This window comes from Ambystoma mexicanum, chromosome 6q, assembly GCF_040938575.1.
Source record: "Ambystoma mexicanum isolate Mex_15411 chromosome 6q, UKY_AmexF1_1, whole genome shotgun sequence".
Taxonomy (NCBI): domain Eukaryota; kingdom Metazoa; phylum Chordata; class Amphibia; order Caudata; family Ambystomatidae; genus Ambystoma; species Ambystoma mexicanum.
The window spans coordinates 446,623,704-446,642,646 of record NC_090937.1 but is presented as its reverse complement, the minus strand read 5'-3'; the positions used below and the strand labels follow the sequence as shown (position 1 = coordinate 446,642,646).

At 45.3% G+C, this 18,943-nt stretch overlaps 1 protein-coding gene across 1 annotated transcript in view; it reads left to right on the top strand.

Moving 5' to 3' along the window:
* The window catches only part of IFT74 (intraflagellar transport 74), a 1,698,810-nt gene that overhangs the window by 104,490 nt on the left and 1,575,377 nt on the right, over positions 1-18,943 (top strand). Inside the window, exon 4 of the mRNA XM_069630923.1 lies at positions 12,640-12,688. Within this exon, the coding sequence (XP_069487024.1) occupies positions 12,640-12,688 (49 nt within the window). The remainder of the gene's footprint in view (positions 1-12,639; positions 12,689-18,943) is intronic.

The following is an 18,943-nucleotide window of genomic DNA, read 5'->3' as shown; positions in this document are numbered from 1 at the left end:
ACCACAGCATAGGCTTCCCGGTCTTAGTGATCCTTACTGATCTTTCTCCCTTCCTCATCTCAGTAGTTGATTGAAGATTATGTATGTATTGTTGAGGAGGCTGGTATGGGACTTTCTCCGGATTAATCATTATTGCTCCCTGCCTCTTCCTCGTCTCAGTAGTTCATGTTTTACTCTGATTATCATTTTGGGGAACATTAATACTGTCTCTAGTACATGGATGAGGATGATTGGTGCAATAAGCCATTTAAACCTGAGGAATTGAGGGAATATCCCGAAGAGGGAATGGGGGGTACGGGACTTTTCCCAATGGCGTATTCCCCTCTCCCTAAGGGTCGCATCCCCCCAAGGGTCGCCTCCCCCCCAGGTGGTTCTCCCTCACATAGCACCCCCAGGGTCAGGATCAGGTAGTGGTTGCCGTACCCATGCCACATAGGGAGAGACTTCCTCATGGAAAGGAGTGAGGAGATCATTAGATTCATGGCTGGCCTCTCTTGGCCCTGCGCCTCCACCCACCGGTGAGGCAAAAAATTGGGGGGTTATCTTCAACTCTACTCTCTCCTTCTCTTCTCACATCTCGGACATGTCCAAAGAATCTCACTACCAGCTCCACCTCCTCAAAGGTATTTTACCTTTTCTCACCTTACCCCAGAGGCTCACTGTCACCAGAGCCCTGGTCCTCTCCAGACTGGACTATTGCAACAGTCTCTTTCTCAATCTTCCTACTTCTTCTCTCCGACCTCTTCAACTTATCCAGAACAGAACCGCGAGACTTCTCCTTGGCCTCAAGCCCAGGGACTGCATCTCTCCGGCGTGGAAATCACTCCACTGCACTTTGATGGCACCACTGCATTATGCTCCTCGAGAGGGGCAACCACTTCTGCACGTAACCCTGGCCCCTGCAGGATTGGGCGCACGTGACCCCCACCCCCGCACTTCCTGTCTCTGCACGCTTCACAACCTTGAATGTACTATGCCTATCAAGTCTGTCCGGTCCTCCCTCTGTCTCCCCTACTTAGCCATGCCTAGGACTGTAGTTTATTGTACTGTACGTTCCCCCACCCCCATTCTCTCCTCACTCTTTGACACACACTTACACTAGTAGATATGCCGCTGGCTTTATATGCTAGTTATTGTTGGTGGATCATTCAGAATCTTCAAAGCCTAAGAATGACTTCTGTATTCCCTTTTTTCTTTTCCCGTCTTGAAGTACTTCACTTGTGTATAAGGGCTTTACAAATAAACAATTACAATCACAATATGCTTTACAAACAGTTGGATCATTTCCAATACATTTGTCTTGCAGGTTTCTTTTTACTGCTCTTTTTATATTTCCTCTCTCCTGACTGTGATGAGTAGGAGCTTTATCATATTGAATCTTTGTTCTCGTTATTATGAGTATAAGCATTCCAGTGATGAATCCCCTTTTCTCTTATTATACCTTTATTCCAGTGACTGTGATGAGTAGGAGCATTCCAGTAATGATTCACACTCTTTCTCCCGGGTCTCCCTTTGTCGCCTTTACCTTCCATGGTGAGGGTTAATATCGCTGAGTTCTTTACGGGTTTAGGACTGGCTTCCTTTTCTCCCTTTTGGCATCTTGCATCTCTCTGACAGTTTCTCTTTCCTTGTTTCTTCCTGGTTGGCGATCTGCTGTCTTGGGTTTCCACTCATCCCGAGTTCGCCTTGTGCGAATCGTCTCAGCGTAGTTATCTGGACCTTCGGTCCACCATGAATCTCCTGTGGTCATGCCACCACTCTGTGTGTGTGTGTGTGTGTGTCTCTCTCTCTCTTTCTCGTATCCTAGAGACATTGGGCGTCCGCTTTCTCTCCTAGGTTTCCTGCTACCGATCATAGCACGTCTGACTGCTCTGGACTGTACGTCTCGTCTCAGCTGCTCGTAGTCAGCGTGTGTTTCCTTTTGAATCTTGCGGACTGTAATTTAATTTCCCCAGGCTCCTCCACTCTCTGGGACAACCTAGCTAAAAGGCTTCCCCTGCGTAAGAAGCCATCATTTCTTCTCTTTATCTATTTGGTTCTATTTGCCTCCATGGCGCCTTTCTTCATCCCAGTAGGATGGGATTTTAAAAGGATATTTTCCATTTCAGATTGGTAGTAACACATTTTAACTTGTTCTTCAGAGGTTTTGTCATCAGGAAGATAAATTGGTGTTATCTGGATGGGTCTTCTAGGGATTTCCTTATGAGAACGGGAGTCCTTGTCCCCAAAGGGGGAGTCTCTCCCAGTGAGGTTCATTTTGCCTTTACCTCTAGGGAGGGTATTGCAGAGCAGGCCCACCTCGCTAGCCTCACAGTGGGTGGGGGGCTCCCCCTTGGGGAGAAGGGACGGATTCCCGCAATTCGTCACAGTCTTCACAATCAAAATGCCTCATCTTGTAATCACTGTGTCTTACAGGCCACTTAGAATTTTCAAAGCTTGTAAGGCTTCTGGAAGCAACAGGCATAAACAACCTGACTTTCCAGCAAAATTAAATTATCACAATATTCACTAAGGACCTCTGCATCCTCTTCAGCATGCCTACAAAGTTGTTTGCCTCCTTAACCCCCTATCAACACCAAGTTATTACATTCAGTGGACCTCAATGCGGTGGTTCCTGGACAGGTAGGTGTGTTCAGCCATCCTAGCACCTCCTTCACTGTGATTCTTTTTCCACTTGCTATTGAGTTGTTCTTGATTATGATTGCACCCTACTAAGTTGTTTCTGATTTCATGTTGCCCAGCAAATCTTGCTTCATATTTTCTCCTGGAGACTAATGGGAATTCCTGTTACTTAACTGGCATATGAGACTTCAGATTTTATTAAAGACCCAGAGGCCAGTATTATGCTTCACTCTCTTTATTTTTCCTAACAGCAGAAAACCTATGAACAGAAACTACATTTCTCAGGTTTCTTGGGCCCTACTGTAGCTTGACAAATGTTTTGCACATTAACTCATGTGACATTGGCCTGCAATGGACAGCACGTCCTGTTAAATATCTACCAAGCAGGGAACAGATTAGCCATCGGCTTCACATTGAATATATGTCCCCTCTTGATCTACAGGTATCCGGGCACTGAACGAAATTATCTCTCAGGCTGAGTAAGAATGGATGTTATTGAATTTGCGACTGTAGTGGTTTGTTTGGAACAAGCCTTGGTGAATTAGTGTTTGGAAAGGGATCTCCCACACTAGCATTAGGATTTGGAAAGGAACCTGGCACATTAGTGTTAAGCTTTAGGAGGGGACCCGGTTCTCGCGCTTGAGAGAAATTATTTCATTGGTGTCTTTAAAGGCATTCATTTTCCAGTGCCCTGTTTCTTTACAATACTTACATGCTATAGGATCCAAAAACTGTCCCTGCTGCCCCTGTTGTCTTGCATTTGGCGGCTGCTCTGCCTCTACCTCTACCTACTCTTGGCCGTGCAAAGTTTTCAATTGCAAGGTTATACCTTCTCAATATTCACTACTGCCGCCAGCTCTGATAAAGATTTATTTTGCCACCCTATACAAATTGTTTTCAGTTGTGCTTGTATTTTAGGTTGTAAACAATAAACAATCGAATTAGCATTTGATTCCTGAATGTCTGTGGAGATTCGCCCTTATATTGCTTGTTCCTATCTTGGCCCTAGTGGTTGTTCTGGGGCACACTTCTGGGGTACCGACAATCAATCAATTCATAGCTTGTTCATTGCCAGTGCCTGGATGAGCCACAGACAAGTTGGCATGCTGTACTAATCTCTGTCTGATCTCTGGAGGCACACTCACTCTCATAAGCTGATTCATATGAACCCATGCAGGATTATAGCACTGAACTACAGTAAAAATGTCTTCGATAAAAGGGTGAGGCTCCTCCCGTATGCTAGGGTATTGTTTGGCCAAATTACGCAAATCCCGAGGGGTACAGGGATCTTGAAGAGTGAGCAAGTGGGGTTCTTACCCTTCTCCCACTGCAGCCTGCAGAACCTCTCTGAGAGGCACCTGGAACACTGCAGCATTTAACCCATTTTGTATATCTCCCCTTATCACATACTGGGTATAGGAGGCAGGCAAAAATGGGTATCGTCAGTAGCCTGGGAGCTGTTACCATTCTCCTTATCGGGGAAAAAGGTGACATAGATACTCCTTCCCAGCTGCATTATCACAGTCTGTACAGACGCCCTTTTAGACGGCCCTGTAGCTGCATGCATGATCAATGGGGCTGGAGTGAGCAAATAGTGATATATATATATATACACACACACATACCTGTTTCTTCATTTTCACTATCTTCTTGTTATTCATGTATTATTTGGGGACATATATGGGCAGATGACCGTGCCACATTATTTTCCCCTTTGCTCCTTAGGGGTCTTATTTGCTCTTTTAGTCACACATTAGAATTCTTCTGTCACCTGATCTTCGATGCATTTTGTCAAGTTGTTGCCTCCTCTAACCATGTGGCATATGCCCCCCACTGTCTTTGATTCCCTTTTCCCTCTCTAGACTGTGGCTCATAGCTATCAAATTCTCCAAATTGAACTTACCCTCTAATGGAAATTGAATGTGCCGATTATCTTGCGTCAACAGATGCCTGACAGCTAGAAACTCACATGTAGCGCTATTGAAGTTAGCGTACATAAAATGAACAGGCATACATTTTATTGGTGTCTCTGTATGCTCAGACTGTCCTTAGCCCATGTCTGTCCCTCAATTTAGTACCACTCATACAATATCATTGGCCCCTGTACCATTTATACTGTTACTCTACTCTTATGCAGTCCTGAGAAGGGAGTGGGCTTTACTGAGACTCCGCCAAGTGGTCTTAAAATGGTCATAGGGACACTCACTCGGGATTCACCCAGTCTGCCATTATTTAGTTTGGGCTGAACTATTTTCCATGTACCCAATATTTACCCTGTTTTTAATTTGTTCCTGTTACTGACTGTTATGAGAAACCAGAATGTGTTTCCCCCGCCAGTCCCCGGGGATCTCTCTCTCAGGTGGCCAGACACAGCCATGGCCTTTGGATCCAGACCCTGGGGGTGGACCAGTGCGGGAGGATCACCTGGGTGAGGGGTCTTTGGGGAGTGGGACACCAGATGGTGAGATGCGCTATGCCTCCCCCTGTAACACCTTTACCCATCCAACCAGGTAGGATATGTGGGAACTTTACCCTCGACCCCTTTCCCTTCTCCAACACTTTAATACAGACAGCCCGCTCTGGGAGAAAACAGACTCAGGCTGAGCAGTGTACCTGACATGTCCCGCTACTTTGGTCAGGCGAAGTCAGGCATTTACTGACAATCACTCACCCCTGACTTCCATTAAACTTCCCCACACTGACAAAAGGCGGAGCACGAGAGCACACTCTAAGCGAGGCAAAGCACACGAAGGAACAGCAGTTTCGAGTCTGCAGATGAACGAGGGGAGAAAGACGGGAAACCAAGAAGGGTTTGCAAGGAGGGAAATACCCTTGACCTTCCAGAAACCTTTGAAGCTTAAATCATAAGGCCAGGAAACCAGACTGAAGACTCCTGCATTGTGTGTGTGTGTCGGAGATGCCAAAGGCCCTCCTGCGTAACCAACCAAGGTGGGGCGGAGCGACAGCCGCCGGGGTATCGTCCTTGACTCCAAAAACAAAGAAGCATTAGAGAGATCAACACAGCCGGTGAGTTGAAGTCAAGACCAGTCTGTGTTGAAGTCAAGGTTGCAAGCTGCAACATTGTATAATGAGTGCTGGAACGAACATTGTTAAACGCGTGCGATGAAAGACGCAAGTAAAGCTAAACTGCTGATTAATGTTTGAACTTGAGAAGGAAAGATACAATACTGTTAACAGAGTGGTCTGGCAAGGTGAGTGTGCTCAATCAAAGGTCTCAGTAAGGTATCCCGCCAAGTTAAACGAAAAGCCAAAAGATTGATGAGAATATTGTATGAAGTTAATCGAAGTGGTCCTGCAACGTTTTAAGCAAACCCATTGCACATTCAAAAGTATTCGATTTTGTTATCAAGAGGATCCGAGTCCGAACTAGGGAGACTGCGACTAAGCATTGTGGTACAAAGGGATCCAAACCTGATGGAGGGAGACCCATGATAAATACTGGAAGCGAGAACTTGTGCATGTGAAGGTCCTAATAGAAATGAAACTTTGACATTTGTTTGTTACGACAGGCCCTCTGCAGTAAGAGGCTGCTATTGGAAAAGAGACTTTGGCCGAAGGCACTGATGTCTATGCTTTGAACTGTGTCCTTGTGGCAGAGAAGCCCGTGTGTATATGTGTGAAGCTCGAACGTGCCGCCTTGCCCTGTGCTGAAAACATGGGAAAGGGAACCCAACTGCTGAACCGTCCTGACATATTATTTCTTGAACACTTTTCCTTGTTGCATACATTACTGTCCCACACCCTTTTGTATTTAGAAGTAAAGATTGGCAATAGGTGTATTAGTATAGGCCCTTTTATTTTGAGAGACTCAACTAGGACTGTGTTATTATTAGTTGATGGTTGTAGCTTACCCCCATCCTTAGATTTAGGATTAACCAACCCATTGAAGTTCAATAAACACCATTGAACTGAGATCACTTGTGTCTGTCTTCACTGTTTGATACCATGCCTTCCTTACACTGTGTATACAAAAACACCAGAACGTGTTTGAGATCCCACCAGACCCGAAACCGAAATTCACCAGAGAGTCTTCTGACTCTTACCAGACCAGAATTATTTAAACTTAAAATTGGCAATAAATTGCCAAATTTATGCCAAAATACAACACATCTATAACCCCAGAATCATGAAAATAAGCCAGGCTAAAATAAATAGTAACACTGTGTACCTACCCAAAACTATATTAGCATAACCCTGAAGCATACCTGCATTTTGTTTAAGCGTTGTGAAAACCCTCGACTTCCCTTAGTGGCTGACACAAGTTCACCACTTAAGGTCCCTTCTCCCAACCACCCCCTGGAGCTTTTGCCTAAGACTCGTTACCTCTACATTGATCATACTCTGGGGCATTCGACAGGAAGCCGCCACAAGCTTGGCGGTGCACCCATGTTGCATGATAGGATCTAGTTGCAGTACCAGAATTGTCGGAGAATCTAGGCTGACTCTTCAATTTCAGGTGATGGCAAACCGAGCCATTTCATTCATCGGCTTGGAACTTATGGGAAACCGTATCCTGCATCTAACAGGAAGCTGCCTGCCTTCATGACCCCTTACCATTATAGAGCACTTGTCACCTGACCTGAGCATGTTTGGAAAAAACTGCATTTGCGTCTTCCAGCTCATTTATCCCGCTTCCCATTAAATAATCAATGCAGTCAGTGAGTAGAACTTGCTTCATTTGCTTTTCCACTAGAGATGTATTATGATGCTTTGGTCTCCATCAAGAGATTAGTAAACGACAAACTCCCATGGGGGGTGGGAGAAACTGGTCAAGTATTTTCCTCTACATCATTCCTGTAATGCCGTTGAGGAAGCTCTCTCAAGAGAGAGGATTCATTCTTTGCCCCTCCCTACCATTGCTCACCTTGAAAGCTTGCTACCCAAGTACCCTGGTTAAGCTCACAATGGGATTTCTGGGGCCATTCAAATTATGTGTACGTTGAGAAAGGATTTGACAAGGAAACCATACCAAAGCAAATTAATGTGCTTTTTGTCATTGGGATCTGGATAAAAAAGTTAAGCAACTGACTCAGTTTAAAGACAATGTCATGTGTGTTAGCTCATACTTGACCAGCACTGGCATCAAGATTGATTAATGCAAACATCATCTGTCAACTATTGCTCTCTACTTGAATAGGGATGAGGTAATTTTCAACTTGCAGAACGACTCCAACTAGTACAACTTAACTGCCAGCATTACCTTTTCCCCCCTGTTACAAATCCTTCTCCTCAATGGGGTTTACATTCAGTTCTGGAGTTCCTTATGAGGAAGCTCTTTGAGCCTGTGTCTTCCTGCAGCATTGCCCGCCTTCTCTTGGGAGCCTACTTCTGTCACTGTTTCTTCTGCAAGGAGGGTGAACAAGTTACAGGCTCTGTCCTGTAAGGAACCTTATTCAGTTTTTCATACTAGTAAGGTGGTGACGGTATCTAGTCAATCCATCGAAAACCATTCCATCTAATGCTTTGCCATTGAATTATAAGCAACAAAAAGCATTCCCATCGAAATGCCTTTCCATTAACTACAATTCGATGGTAATTTCGAAATTATTTTTTATTAGCACTAGGGTTAGATTAAGGGTTAGGGGTTAGGGCTAGGGTTAGATTACGGGTTAGATTAAGGGTTAGGTTGGGGCTCGGGTTGGGGTTAGGGTTAGATTAAGGGTTAGGGGTTAGGGTTAGATTAAGGTTTGGGTTAGGGTAAAGGGGGGGTGAGTGGGAACCCCCCAATATACAAAAAACATAAAAACGTTAGAAAGAGCTGGCCAGTGCCGAAATTTCAACACTGGACAGCTCCATGTAACGTTTTAATGTAGAAAATAAACGCATCAAAATGCTATCTTTTACATTTAAAAGTACATATCCTTTCGATGGAAAAGTTTTGATGGATATGTACTTTTAATGTAAAACATAGAATTTCGATGCTTTTATGTTTGATGCATCTTTTTCGATGCATTGTCATTTCGATGCATCTTTTTTGATGCAATGACCAAAAACGGTGGTGACAGTTCCTTTCTTCATTCTTAAATGATATCTGATTTCCATTTGAACCTGGAAATCTGTGCTCCTGTTTTTTTAGCCTAAACCACAAAATTCACCAGCCGAATAGGCTATACACAATATGGATGTGACTAGGACTTAACGTTTTATCTGAACAGGATGAGGCATTTTTGCAGGTGAGGCAATCATTTAGTTATTCATTCATTGTGGAGTTTCACCTGGGCTCAAAGCATAGAAGGCCACCATTGCCAAATTAATTGTCTCTTGCATCTCAAAAACAGTTGCATTGCATCTGATTTCTCTTCCTGTGAGAATATACACAGATACTACCAGTTCCAAGGAGGCATCAGCAGCATTCCAATGGGATTTGCCTGTCGCTTAAATCTTTAGCGTAGCCATATGAGTAGTTTTCCTACGCACTAGTCCCTGGAAATGTCTTCCATCACCAAGGCTACATTTGACCAGAAGGTGATGTGTAAACCTTTCACTCGAAGTCTGCTGTCACCTCCATGCCCTTAAATCCTTTCTGTGTAATCTGTCACAACAGGTTAGGAAGAAGGAAGACCATCTAGACATAAGAGTAATACAAATTTACATTCATGGTTATTCACATAATCTTAGTCCATAGTTTTCACTCCTTCACAGATCCCCTTCTGCATATGTCAGTGTCATTCCATTACTGCAACTGTTGAACAAGTGCTGGCGATTTGCACTTGGCCTTAGAGAAATCAATTCTCTTATGTCATACAGTTGATTACAAAGTCTATATGTTAAAGTTGTGGTTTATTTTGCTTGTAATTCACAGCCAACACGTGTTTCGATACTTGGTCGTCCTCCAGGCTGGTACATACATTGTGTCAACATATATTCAGTTATTATGAAAGGTCATATTAACTACAACATCTAATTTGAACATTCCAGTTCATGTTTAAAAAACAGGTATTCAAAAATGGTTCTACATACCCTAGACGGGCAGGTTGTTGGGACATAAAGAAAATAGACACGGTATTGTTCCATTGATATATGATGTAATATTTTATTTATATCGTGCCCATACACATGTTTTTCAGGGCGTAATGAGGCAAGGGAGGGGTACAAGGGTGGAACAAAACAACGATCTTACTGGGCCCAGTGACATTGAGAACGCGTAAGTGCAGGGGAGATGAAGGGGGAAAGTGCAAGGGGCAGGGGAGGAGTGGAAAGTGCTGAACATGTGACGACAGCAACAACAGGTAGTGCGGCCAGCAGGTGGCAAGTGCAAGAATAAGACTCAGACAGCAAGTGTCTGATAAGTGCAGGCAAGTGACTATAGGGTTGCGGATATAGACCCCAGTGCAAGGGTTGCCAGGTGGCAGTGCGGGTGTGCAGCTGGGTGGGCAGAGATCTGGGCCCTAAATCAGAGGGTAGCCAGGTGCCCGGTGCCGCAATAGACAGATCAGCAGGGTAGAGGAAGAGAGAAGGAAGAAGCAAAGAGGAAGGTCTTGAGGTGCTCCCGGGAACCGAAGATGGTTCTCCTCAAGTTTCAGAAAGGCAGGGAGGCTGTTCCAGAGGGAGGCCTCAGTCAAAGAAAGAGATCTACCCCCAACTCGTTGCTTGGAGAAGCGACTAACCCTGAGGGAGTTGGAGGTAGAGGAGCAAAGAGCTTGAGTAGGAAGGTATTTCCGAAGGGAGAGTTGAAGGTATTGCAGACCCAGGCCCCAGAAGGCCTTGTGAAGAATGCAAAGGGTCTTGAACTTAATCCTTGCAGCCACTGGGAGCCAGTGAAGAGGTTTCAGGGCTGGAGAGATGCGATTCCTGGGCTTGAGGCCAAGGACAAGTCTCGCAGTCCTGTTCTGGATGAGTTGCAGAGGTCAGAGAGTAGTAGCAGGCAGATTTAGGAAGAGGCTGTTGCAATAGTCCAGCCTAGAGAGAACCAGAGCACTAGAGATAGTGGGCGTCTGGGGGAAGGAGAGGAAAGGAAGAATACCTCTGAGGAGGTACAGTTTGTAGTTTGACTTCTTGGAGACATCAGAGGTGTGTGGAGAAAAAGAAAGCGTGGGGTCGAAGATGACCCAGAGGTTCTTAGCCTCACAGATGTGCACAGGAGAGTGCCAAGGGCGGACGGCCAGAGGGTGACTGGAAAGGAAGGTGCAGGAGTGCCGATGAGGAGGATTGTTGTCTTACTGGCTTTATGGCAGAGGTCATTGGCGGCACACCACTCCTGGATTGCAGACAGACAGTCAGAGATGAGAGAGGGAGAAGAGGTGGCAGAGGAAGCCTGAAAACGAGCTGAGTGTCATCCGTGTAGTACTGGAAATTGGAGGAGAGCAGCAATGCGGTGGGCGAGGGGTGCCAGGTATTGGTTGAAAAGCCATGGGGAGAGGTTAGACTACTGGGGAACACCACAAGTGGAGAGTGAGATGGAGGACATGAAGGACCCAAGTTGGATCTGGGAGGGTCGGTTGGAGAGGAAGGAGGTCAGCCAGGCGAGGGTCTGATCAATGATACCCAGATTATCACAGAAGCAGTTGAGCAGGATGGCATGGTTGACCGTATCAAAGCCAGAAGAGAGATCAAGTAGGATGAGGACAGAGGGGAGATTAGAATCAAGGTTGGAGAGCTTGCCTTCACGGATGTTCAGGAGAGCAGTTTTCGTGCTTCCGGCTGCTCTAAAGCCAAACTGATGGTCATGGAGACAATCAACAGAGTCAGTGTGAAGATTAAGCTGGGAGATGGCCTGCTTTTCCAGTAGTTTGCCCAGGAAAGGGGTAATAGAGATTGGGCAATAGTTAGCCGGACAGTGGGGGTCGGCTGTGGGGTTCTTTAGAAGAGGGTGCACAAGAGAGTGCTTCAGGGAGGAAGGGAGGAGAGGAAGGCTCCCGTGGTGAAGGAGTGGTTGCAGAAGTCAGCCAGGGCCAGAGCAAGGGTGTCAATATGGTCCTTGAGGGTTTTGGACGAACAGGGAAGAACCTGTTTTTACGAGACTTTCATAGATCAGACTTGTCTAGAAATCTCATTAGAATTGGAAAATGATACATCCTGCATGTTAACATTAATTAAGTGTTACTTAGCTCAGTACTTATGTATACATAGTTAGTGGCTCTTAGTGATACAAGTGAAGCCAGATAATCAAATATTGTCTGGATTTTTGCATGGAGCCCCATTTAGTCTGAAACAGGTCTTGGTTGTCTGAGGGTGTGTTCAAATTAACACATATCTACATTGATGGGTGGTTGGTAAGTGTAAAGCTATCATTCATACTACTGACATGCACTAAAGTGTGTCACCCATTGCAGTAGTTATCGCATGCGTAAGTGCTTAATACACAAAGGGATATTTTACCAGCTATATCTGGGTAAGATTACCTGTTGAAAAACATAAATTGACGGTAGATGTATTGAGCCTACAGCCCCAATCCTTTACTGTTTCTAAGGAGAGGTTAAGGGGACTTCCTCTCAGTGTTGGCATTGCAGCTAACCAATGCAATACATAAACGGCTAAAGTGCACCAAAAAAACAGTTATACCCCAACCTAATCCCAGATACGTCATTCCATTACTGCCTGACATAAAAACTGGCAAAAAATGGTTACGCCTGGTTATCTAAAAGAACATTACAATGGAAGGCTTGTGTATTGGGGATTCCAAAGTTTAAAATTCAATAGCCGCTTTGTGCAACATCTTTAGACATCACTAGAGCAGGAACAGTGCTCCCAACAAGTGGTGAAGGCGGGAGCGATACTATGAGTACCTGAATCTCCATGAAGGTAATATATATTTTTTTTATTTGCACCAAACATTTGATTGCTTGTGTACATTTGAATTCTTATGAGGTACGAGTCATATACGTCAGTTATTTGGTGTTGGATGCTTTAACGGCCCACGTGCCATAATGATTCTTCATGGTGTGCAAGAATACTATTCTTTGAAATTGGACTGGATCTCCCCTAATGAGATTTATTGGTTATTAAGTTGGAAACCTAAGAATTGTTAATAGCTATTATATTATTTTCTTTCATTAGGACCTCAGAGACAGATAATGGACAGATCGTATTACCTTGGACTTCTAAGGTGGGTTCTTAATAGTATCAGTATGACTATTGGAGTATCTCTTTTTTTGATGTCAAATGAATAAAAGGAATAAAACAAATTGTGGGGAATAAAGTGTTTTCAATATCAGTCGATCGATATCTGTAACCTACACTTTTGGTGCATTATCTCTGCTCCCATGCATTTGCACCTTGTTTGTTAGCTTGCTCTCAGTGCTTTAATTATCTTCCCTAACTTTTTTGCAGGGATACCGCATTGAGTCCAGTTAGCCATGTTGCATTATTGGTAATTTTCGGATGAGGATATATCAAGTTGAACCAATGTCAAAATATTACATATTTGCACACATGGGCTATATCTGAATTATTTGGTGCGTTAACTTTCTTCATTAAGCAGAAGTGTTGTTTACTTAAGCAATATTACCAAAGGGTATGGGCATTCCGAGGTAGATATTACCCTAACTTTGGGATCTCTGCTGTGTTCTGGGCCAATGGAATATTTCTAAATGCCCTTTGCCTTTGCCAATATTGCTTTTGTGTAGGAGCTCCTGCCTCCAGACAGAGAGAGGCTGGGGCTGGTTTTCCAAGCATGTAATGCTAATCCTTAATCCTCTGTGGCGTTGATCCAATGCACTTTTGACAATCAGCATGACAAGCTGACTGCATGGAGTAGTTGGACAACTTTTCGCTCTGTATACAGTATTATATAATATACCTTGATATCCTTCCAATCCCTGCATCTTTGCTGAGCATGTTCAAATTAATTTAAATAACCACTTTTGCAGCATTTTAGGAGAAAAACTGTTTCTGCCTTTTAGTTATACCAAAGCTAACTGTAGGGTTTCATCATAAAGGAAACTTACATGGATAACTGCCTGGGAAGGAGCCTAAAATGGTCGAAAGATAAGAAGCATAATTTGCAGACCTGCCATGCCACAACTTTATAACTCCCAGAGACCCATGTAAAGCCCACCTATGCCCACCCCTACCCTCTGGACTAATCCATATATATTTGCCTCTGTGGTGCTATGCTTTTGGCCTGTATAACACATCTGGGAAATTCGTCCGCCCCTCCTCCCTTAGAGGGAGCAACCTTCTGTGAGGCTAGGGAGGTGAACCTGCTAAGCAAGACCCTCCCTATGGGTCTGGAAAAGCAGGATTTCACTGGGAGTGACTCCCCTCTAGGGGACAAGAACTCCCATTCCTATAAGGACCTACCTATGTAAAATACTCTCTCTGCATATATTGCAGTGGACAAGACTGCTGTTACTTCTGTTTGCATGCACACCCTATTGACTTTACTTCCATGTCTTTGGCTCAAAGTAATGCTGGAATCCCTTTTGAATTCAGCACCTGATGAAAAAGAGCACGCCCCTTTGAAATACAGCTGTAAGGCCAAAAGGAAGAGGAGCCTTGAATGGAGGATAAAGAGTCCTACGCAGAGGAGAGCCTCTGACATGAGAATGTCCTGGAGGCCCGGGGCTGTGCAACACTGCAGAGCCAGCAGTAGTATGGGGAAACAATGAGAGGAAAGTGAGATGCCGCAAGGCTGGCAATGAGAAGGGCGACATTGCTGAAACGGAGACGGGGGAAGAACTGTTTTACCTGGTTGCTTGACCACGCTGCAGCTGTTGTGGGCCTGGAACCAACAAATTGATGCAGAGACCAAGGGACAAAGGAGGAACATATCCCCCTGCTCTTAGCGCTGAGAGCACAGAAACTGCCAAGACAGGCACGAGACGGACGTCTTACCTGGTGGCATGACCACGCTACAACCATGGTGGGTCTGGAGCCCGCGAACTGACGCAGAGACTAGGGAAGACCAAAGAAATGAATCCTCCGCTCTTGGTGCAAGGATCACCAAAACTGAAGGAGAAAAGACGCATATACGCCAGATACGCCACCTTGCCATCCTGATTGAGCACACTCGAAGGCAGGGAATGGAGGCGAAGGACCTGAGGGGCCTGGAGAGCCCAAAAGAGATGAGACATTGTTACGAGAACGGAACCTGCAGGGTTCAATCTATCTTTATGAGGCACACTATCAGGGGAAAGAAAAGGTCCAAGTTGGTGGAAACAGGCTCATTATAAGCTTGGTGGTATCCCACTGGTAAATCCGACCGGATACCACCAAACGGTATTGCTGTTACCGGCACTTGGTCTGACGGAATTACCAGCAGATTACAAGTGCCGGTAAGGGCGGGTATTCCCCATTCCATGGAGTCTGAAATGACTGACTCCATGGGTGGAATTGTCGGTATTACAAGCACTGGTAACACTGGTGCTGTTAATACCAGTATTCTCTGGTGGTGGGGGACCGGAATTACAAGCAGCTCGAAGCTGCAGGTAATTCCGGCCACCCCATCATCAAATTCGGAGTATACTGGTCCAAAATTGTGCCAGGAAACAGAATTACTGGCATGTTAATTCCAGACCAGCATACTCCAACTGAGGCCCAAAGGGTAATCCCTCCCCTTAAAGAATTTGAGGCATTTGGTTTTTGTAAAGTTTGCAATTTTTCCTGAGGAATTTATAAAGACTCTGTTAAGAACGAAAATGTGTGTTATGACCAGTTCTTTTGGAGAGATCCAACTAACATTGGCCTGATGAAGCAAGAGCAGGGAAGCTACGGCTCTGAGTAATTTTTGTGGGGTTTTTCTCTAAGGTGGTAGGGCCAGATGGTGACTAGGATTTGGACTGAGGACTCCATTTTGGTTTTGACAGTTGTCGAGCACCCTTAGTTTAGTTTGTAGGCAACAAAATCCCTTGAAATGTTCACCTCAAGTCTTGACTTCTGGTTCTTCACAGCTGTCTGACTTGTGGCTGCGGCCACTCACCTCGGCCGGCATGCTTTGTGGCCATGCCTTTGAGTTGTCCGGTGGAAAGGTGAATCATTTGCCTAATTTTATCCCCTCTCGCTCCCCTTTGGTCTCTAAGTGGTGTGATGCAGGTGTTTTGTGGTCTGCCAGAATAGTAGGTAGCTGTGTACCTGAACACTGTAACGCTGGGTGATATGAGAAACTCATGGTGTCAACAAGTAAGACAGATACAAGTGATCACAGTTCAAGGGTGTTTATTGAACAATGAATGCTGTATGCACGCCTAATCTAAACTTATATCTAAGATGAGAGCAAGCGTTGACCCCCAAATGAAAAGTAAGGCAGTCCCAGTGGTGTTGTGTAAAAAAAAAAGGCCTAAACTAAGAAACCTATTACCAAAACCTCACAACTATTACAGAAGGGGGTGTGGGATAGTTCTCAAGAAAAGAAAGAAGTGTTCTCAAATAATATGTCAGGATGCGGTAGCCTGGGTATCCCTTCCCCACGTTTTGGATGCGGGGTAAGATTGGAGCTTTGAGCACAGTACAGTCTCTGGCTTCTCCAGCATGAGACGCCAGTTCTAATGGCATCTCTAGGACACACTCTCAAGCTTTTCTAGCACGTGATGACAGTTCAGCTTTTCACTTTCGAGCTTCCAGCGATCAGCTTTTTGATGGCCAATTTCACTTGAAAGTCTCTTGCCTTTCGAGGACCGGATGTGCTCAAATAACAAAACAAAAGTTCTTTTAACAAATGAGGAGTTTGTTTGTAATGTTCGCTGGGTGATGGGTTCACACCTCGGTCCCCTCTGGGCACTGACCCTTCTCAATGGTTTATCACAGTTTCACATAGGGTGATGCTTTCACCCCTGGATCCCCCTCTTCTGGGCGCTGATCCTTCTCACATATTTCATTCCACAAATTATTAAACAGTTCTTTTCCAGTTAACTTTCAGGCGAAAGCTTCACCCCTGGATCTCACTCAGTCGGGCTCGGACCCCTCTTCTGCCAGGATTTTGGTGCTGGTTTCACCCCTGTAACTCCCTCTGTCGGGCTCGGACCGCTCTTGACTTCACATTCGCTTGTATTTGCGGGATTCACTTGCCTTTCTTTTTCTCAGTGCAGGATTCACTTCCCTTGCTTTCACACAGTTTATAGATCAAAGTCTTTTGATTGTATGGGGATTTTACTTGACCCTCAGTATGACTACTTTGACCTATTCTGCTGGCTCTCCTATGGCCCTCTGGTATCTGCAATTTCAAATGGATTGTGTCATCCCACTTATTCCTCATCTTAGATATTTGTATCTTCCAGCTTGTTGCTTTGGAAATTTTTCACCAGAGGCACTGTGCTCGAGGCAGTGGCGTTGAATGTCCCTCGAGGGCCGCCTGTCGAACATCGACGTCATCCGTAGTATAAAGGGTTCGAGCCGCGCCCGTTCGCTTCAATTCCATTTTTCTGATAGCTTGCTTCATGACATGAAAACAGAGCTTCTGTTTTTCAAGTCATTATGTCTTCATTGTCGAATCCTTCCACGCACAAAACTGGCTTAAAAAAATGTCAGAAGTGAGGGAAGAAAATGTCGATCACCGACCCCCATCGAAATTGTCTCTAATATTTGGGCCCTGACCATCGGGTTGACGAGTGCGGTTCCTGTCAGTCAATGACCAACAAGGCTCTGAAGGAACGTAGAGGTAAACTGGCAGTGGGGGAGGAATCCTCAAAGTCTTCTTCGAGACAACTAAAGGAATCGAGGGAATCGGGTGGAAAGTCTCGACATAGGTCGAGGAAATCGAGATTGATAAGTCATTTGAGGAAATATTCCTCGTCTTCGTCGAAAAAAAATGTAAGAAGAGACGACACCAATCTCCTTCTTCTTCCTTCTCGTCGGCTGACACAAGAGTCATCCCCTACCCTTCCAAACATGATTCCCCTGAAAAATGGGAGGCTTTCAGAACCTCCATGTTAAAAAAATGTGAGAATGCAGCCCAGACCCCCTCGAAAAAACCATGCCCCTACTCACTCCAAAAGTGACAGAACGAGGTCAAAGACCAGACAGGCGAGATCCGACGACAATACGTCGAGCGTGTCATCGGAGGATATTTCCCCGACACCTAATAAAAAATCAGACCTACCGGTGCATAAATCGGAGGCGACATCTGGCAAGATGGCGTCGGGAATCCACCCGCCATGGAAGTCCATGTCGAAGGTTATTTCGACGCATCCTTCGAAGGCGCTCTCGAAGCCGACCTCGAAGATGACGTTGACACCTCTCTCGACGGTATCGAAGCCTCCTTCGACGTTATCGAAGCCAGCGTCGATGACTTCAACGCCTTCGGCGCTGTTATCAAGGCCATTGTTAATTCCGGTGCCAAAATCGACACCCTTGTCGAAGCCGAGATTGATGCCTGTCGAAAAAGTGTACCAGCCACAGCCTAGACACGATTTTTTCAGATCAATGTCTTCAATTTTTGAGAAGCAATCCTCTGAAGCGGATGTTACTCCGGCTGGAGTAAAATCTTTTCAGACTAGGGATGTCCCGGAACAATTAGTAGACCCTAATTCTAAAGTGGCTGATTTATATGAAGGCCTTCAAACCGCCAGTGGCCTGGATACCTCCCCTGAGGTAGACTTTGATAGACCCGACCCTGCAGACTATGCAGACGTGCAGTACCGAAAATTAATTAATAGGATTATTGAATTCATGGGATGGAATGCAAATTCCCCACATTTTACCAAGATGACATGACGGACATCCTCAATGAAGGCCCTAAAAAGGACTCTGTCCTCCCTATTCATAAGGCAATACAAAAAAGGCTCATGGTTAAATTGGAAACCCCAGATTCTGGCCCAGCTATAAATAAAACATTTGTAGGGAAGTATAGGCCTTCCTCAACTGACCCTGAATACCTATCAAAACATCCCTCGCCTGAGAGTTTAGTGGTGCAGGTGGCCACATCTACGAGACAGTCGGCCTACCCTTCGATTCCCCCAGATAGGGACGACAAAAGGATTGATGCCTGGGCCCGCAAAGCTTTTTCTTCGGGCAGCATGGCCTTAAAATCCACGAATGTGACCTGCACTCTCGCAAGGTTCACATACACCCTGTGGGATTGTATGACGGCAGCGGCTGAACACATCCCTGAGCGCGAGGAACAGGAAGGTTTTCTTGCAATTGTCAGAGATGGAAAAGAGGCTATGGGCGAATGCCTCCAATCAGGGTTGGACACTGCTGATAGCATAAGTAGGACCATGGCGTCTAGCACAGTCCTGCGCATATTCGGATGGCTGAGGAAATCAGTTTTTGCACCGGATGTGCAATCAAGATTGCTCAATATGCCTTTTGACGGCTTGAGGTTGTTTGGCAGCAAAGCAGACGAAAGCTCAAAAGCGGCAGCTAAATCACTTAGTGCCTCTATAAAACAACCTCAACAACAGTCCTACTCAGGGTCATCTTCCTG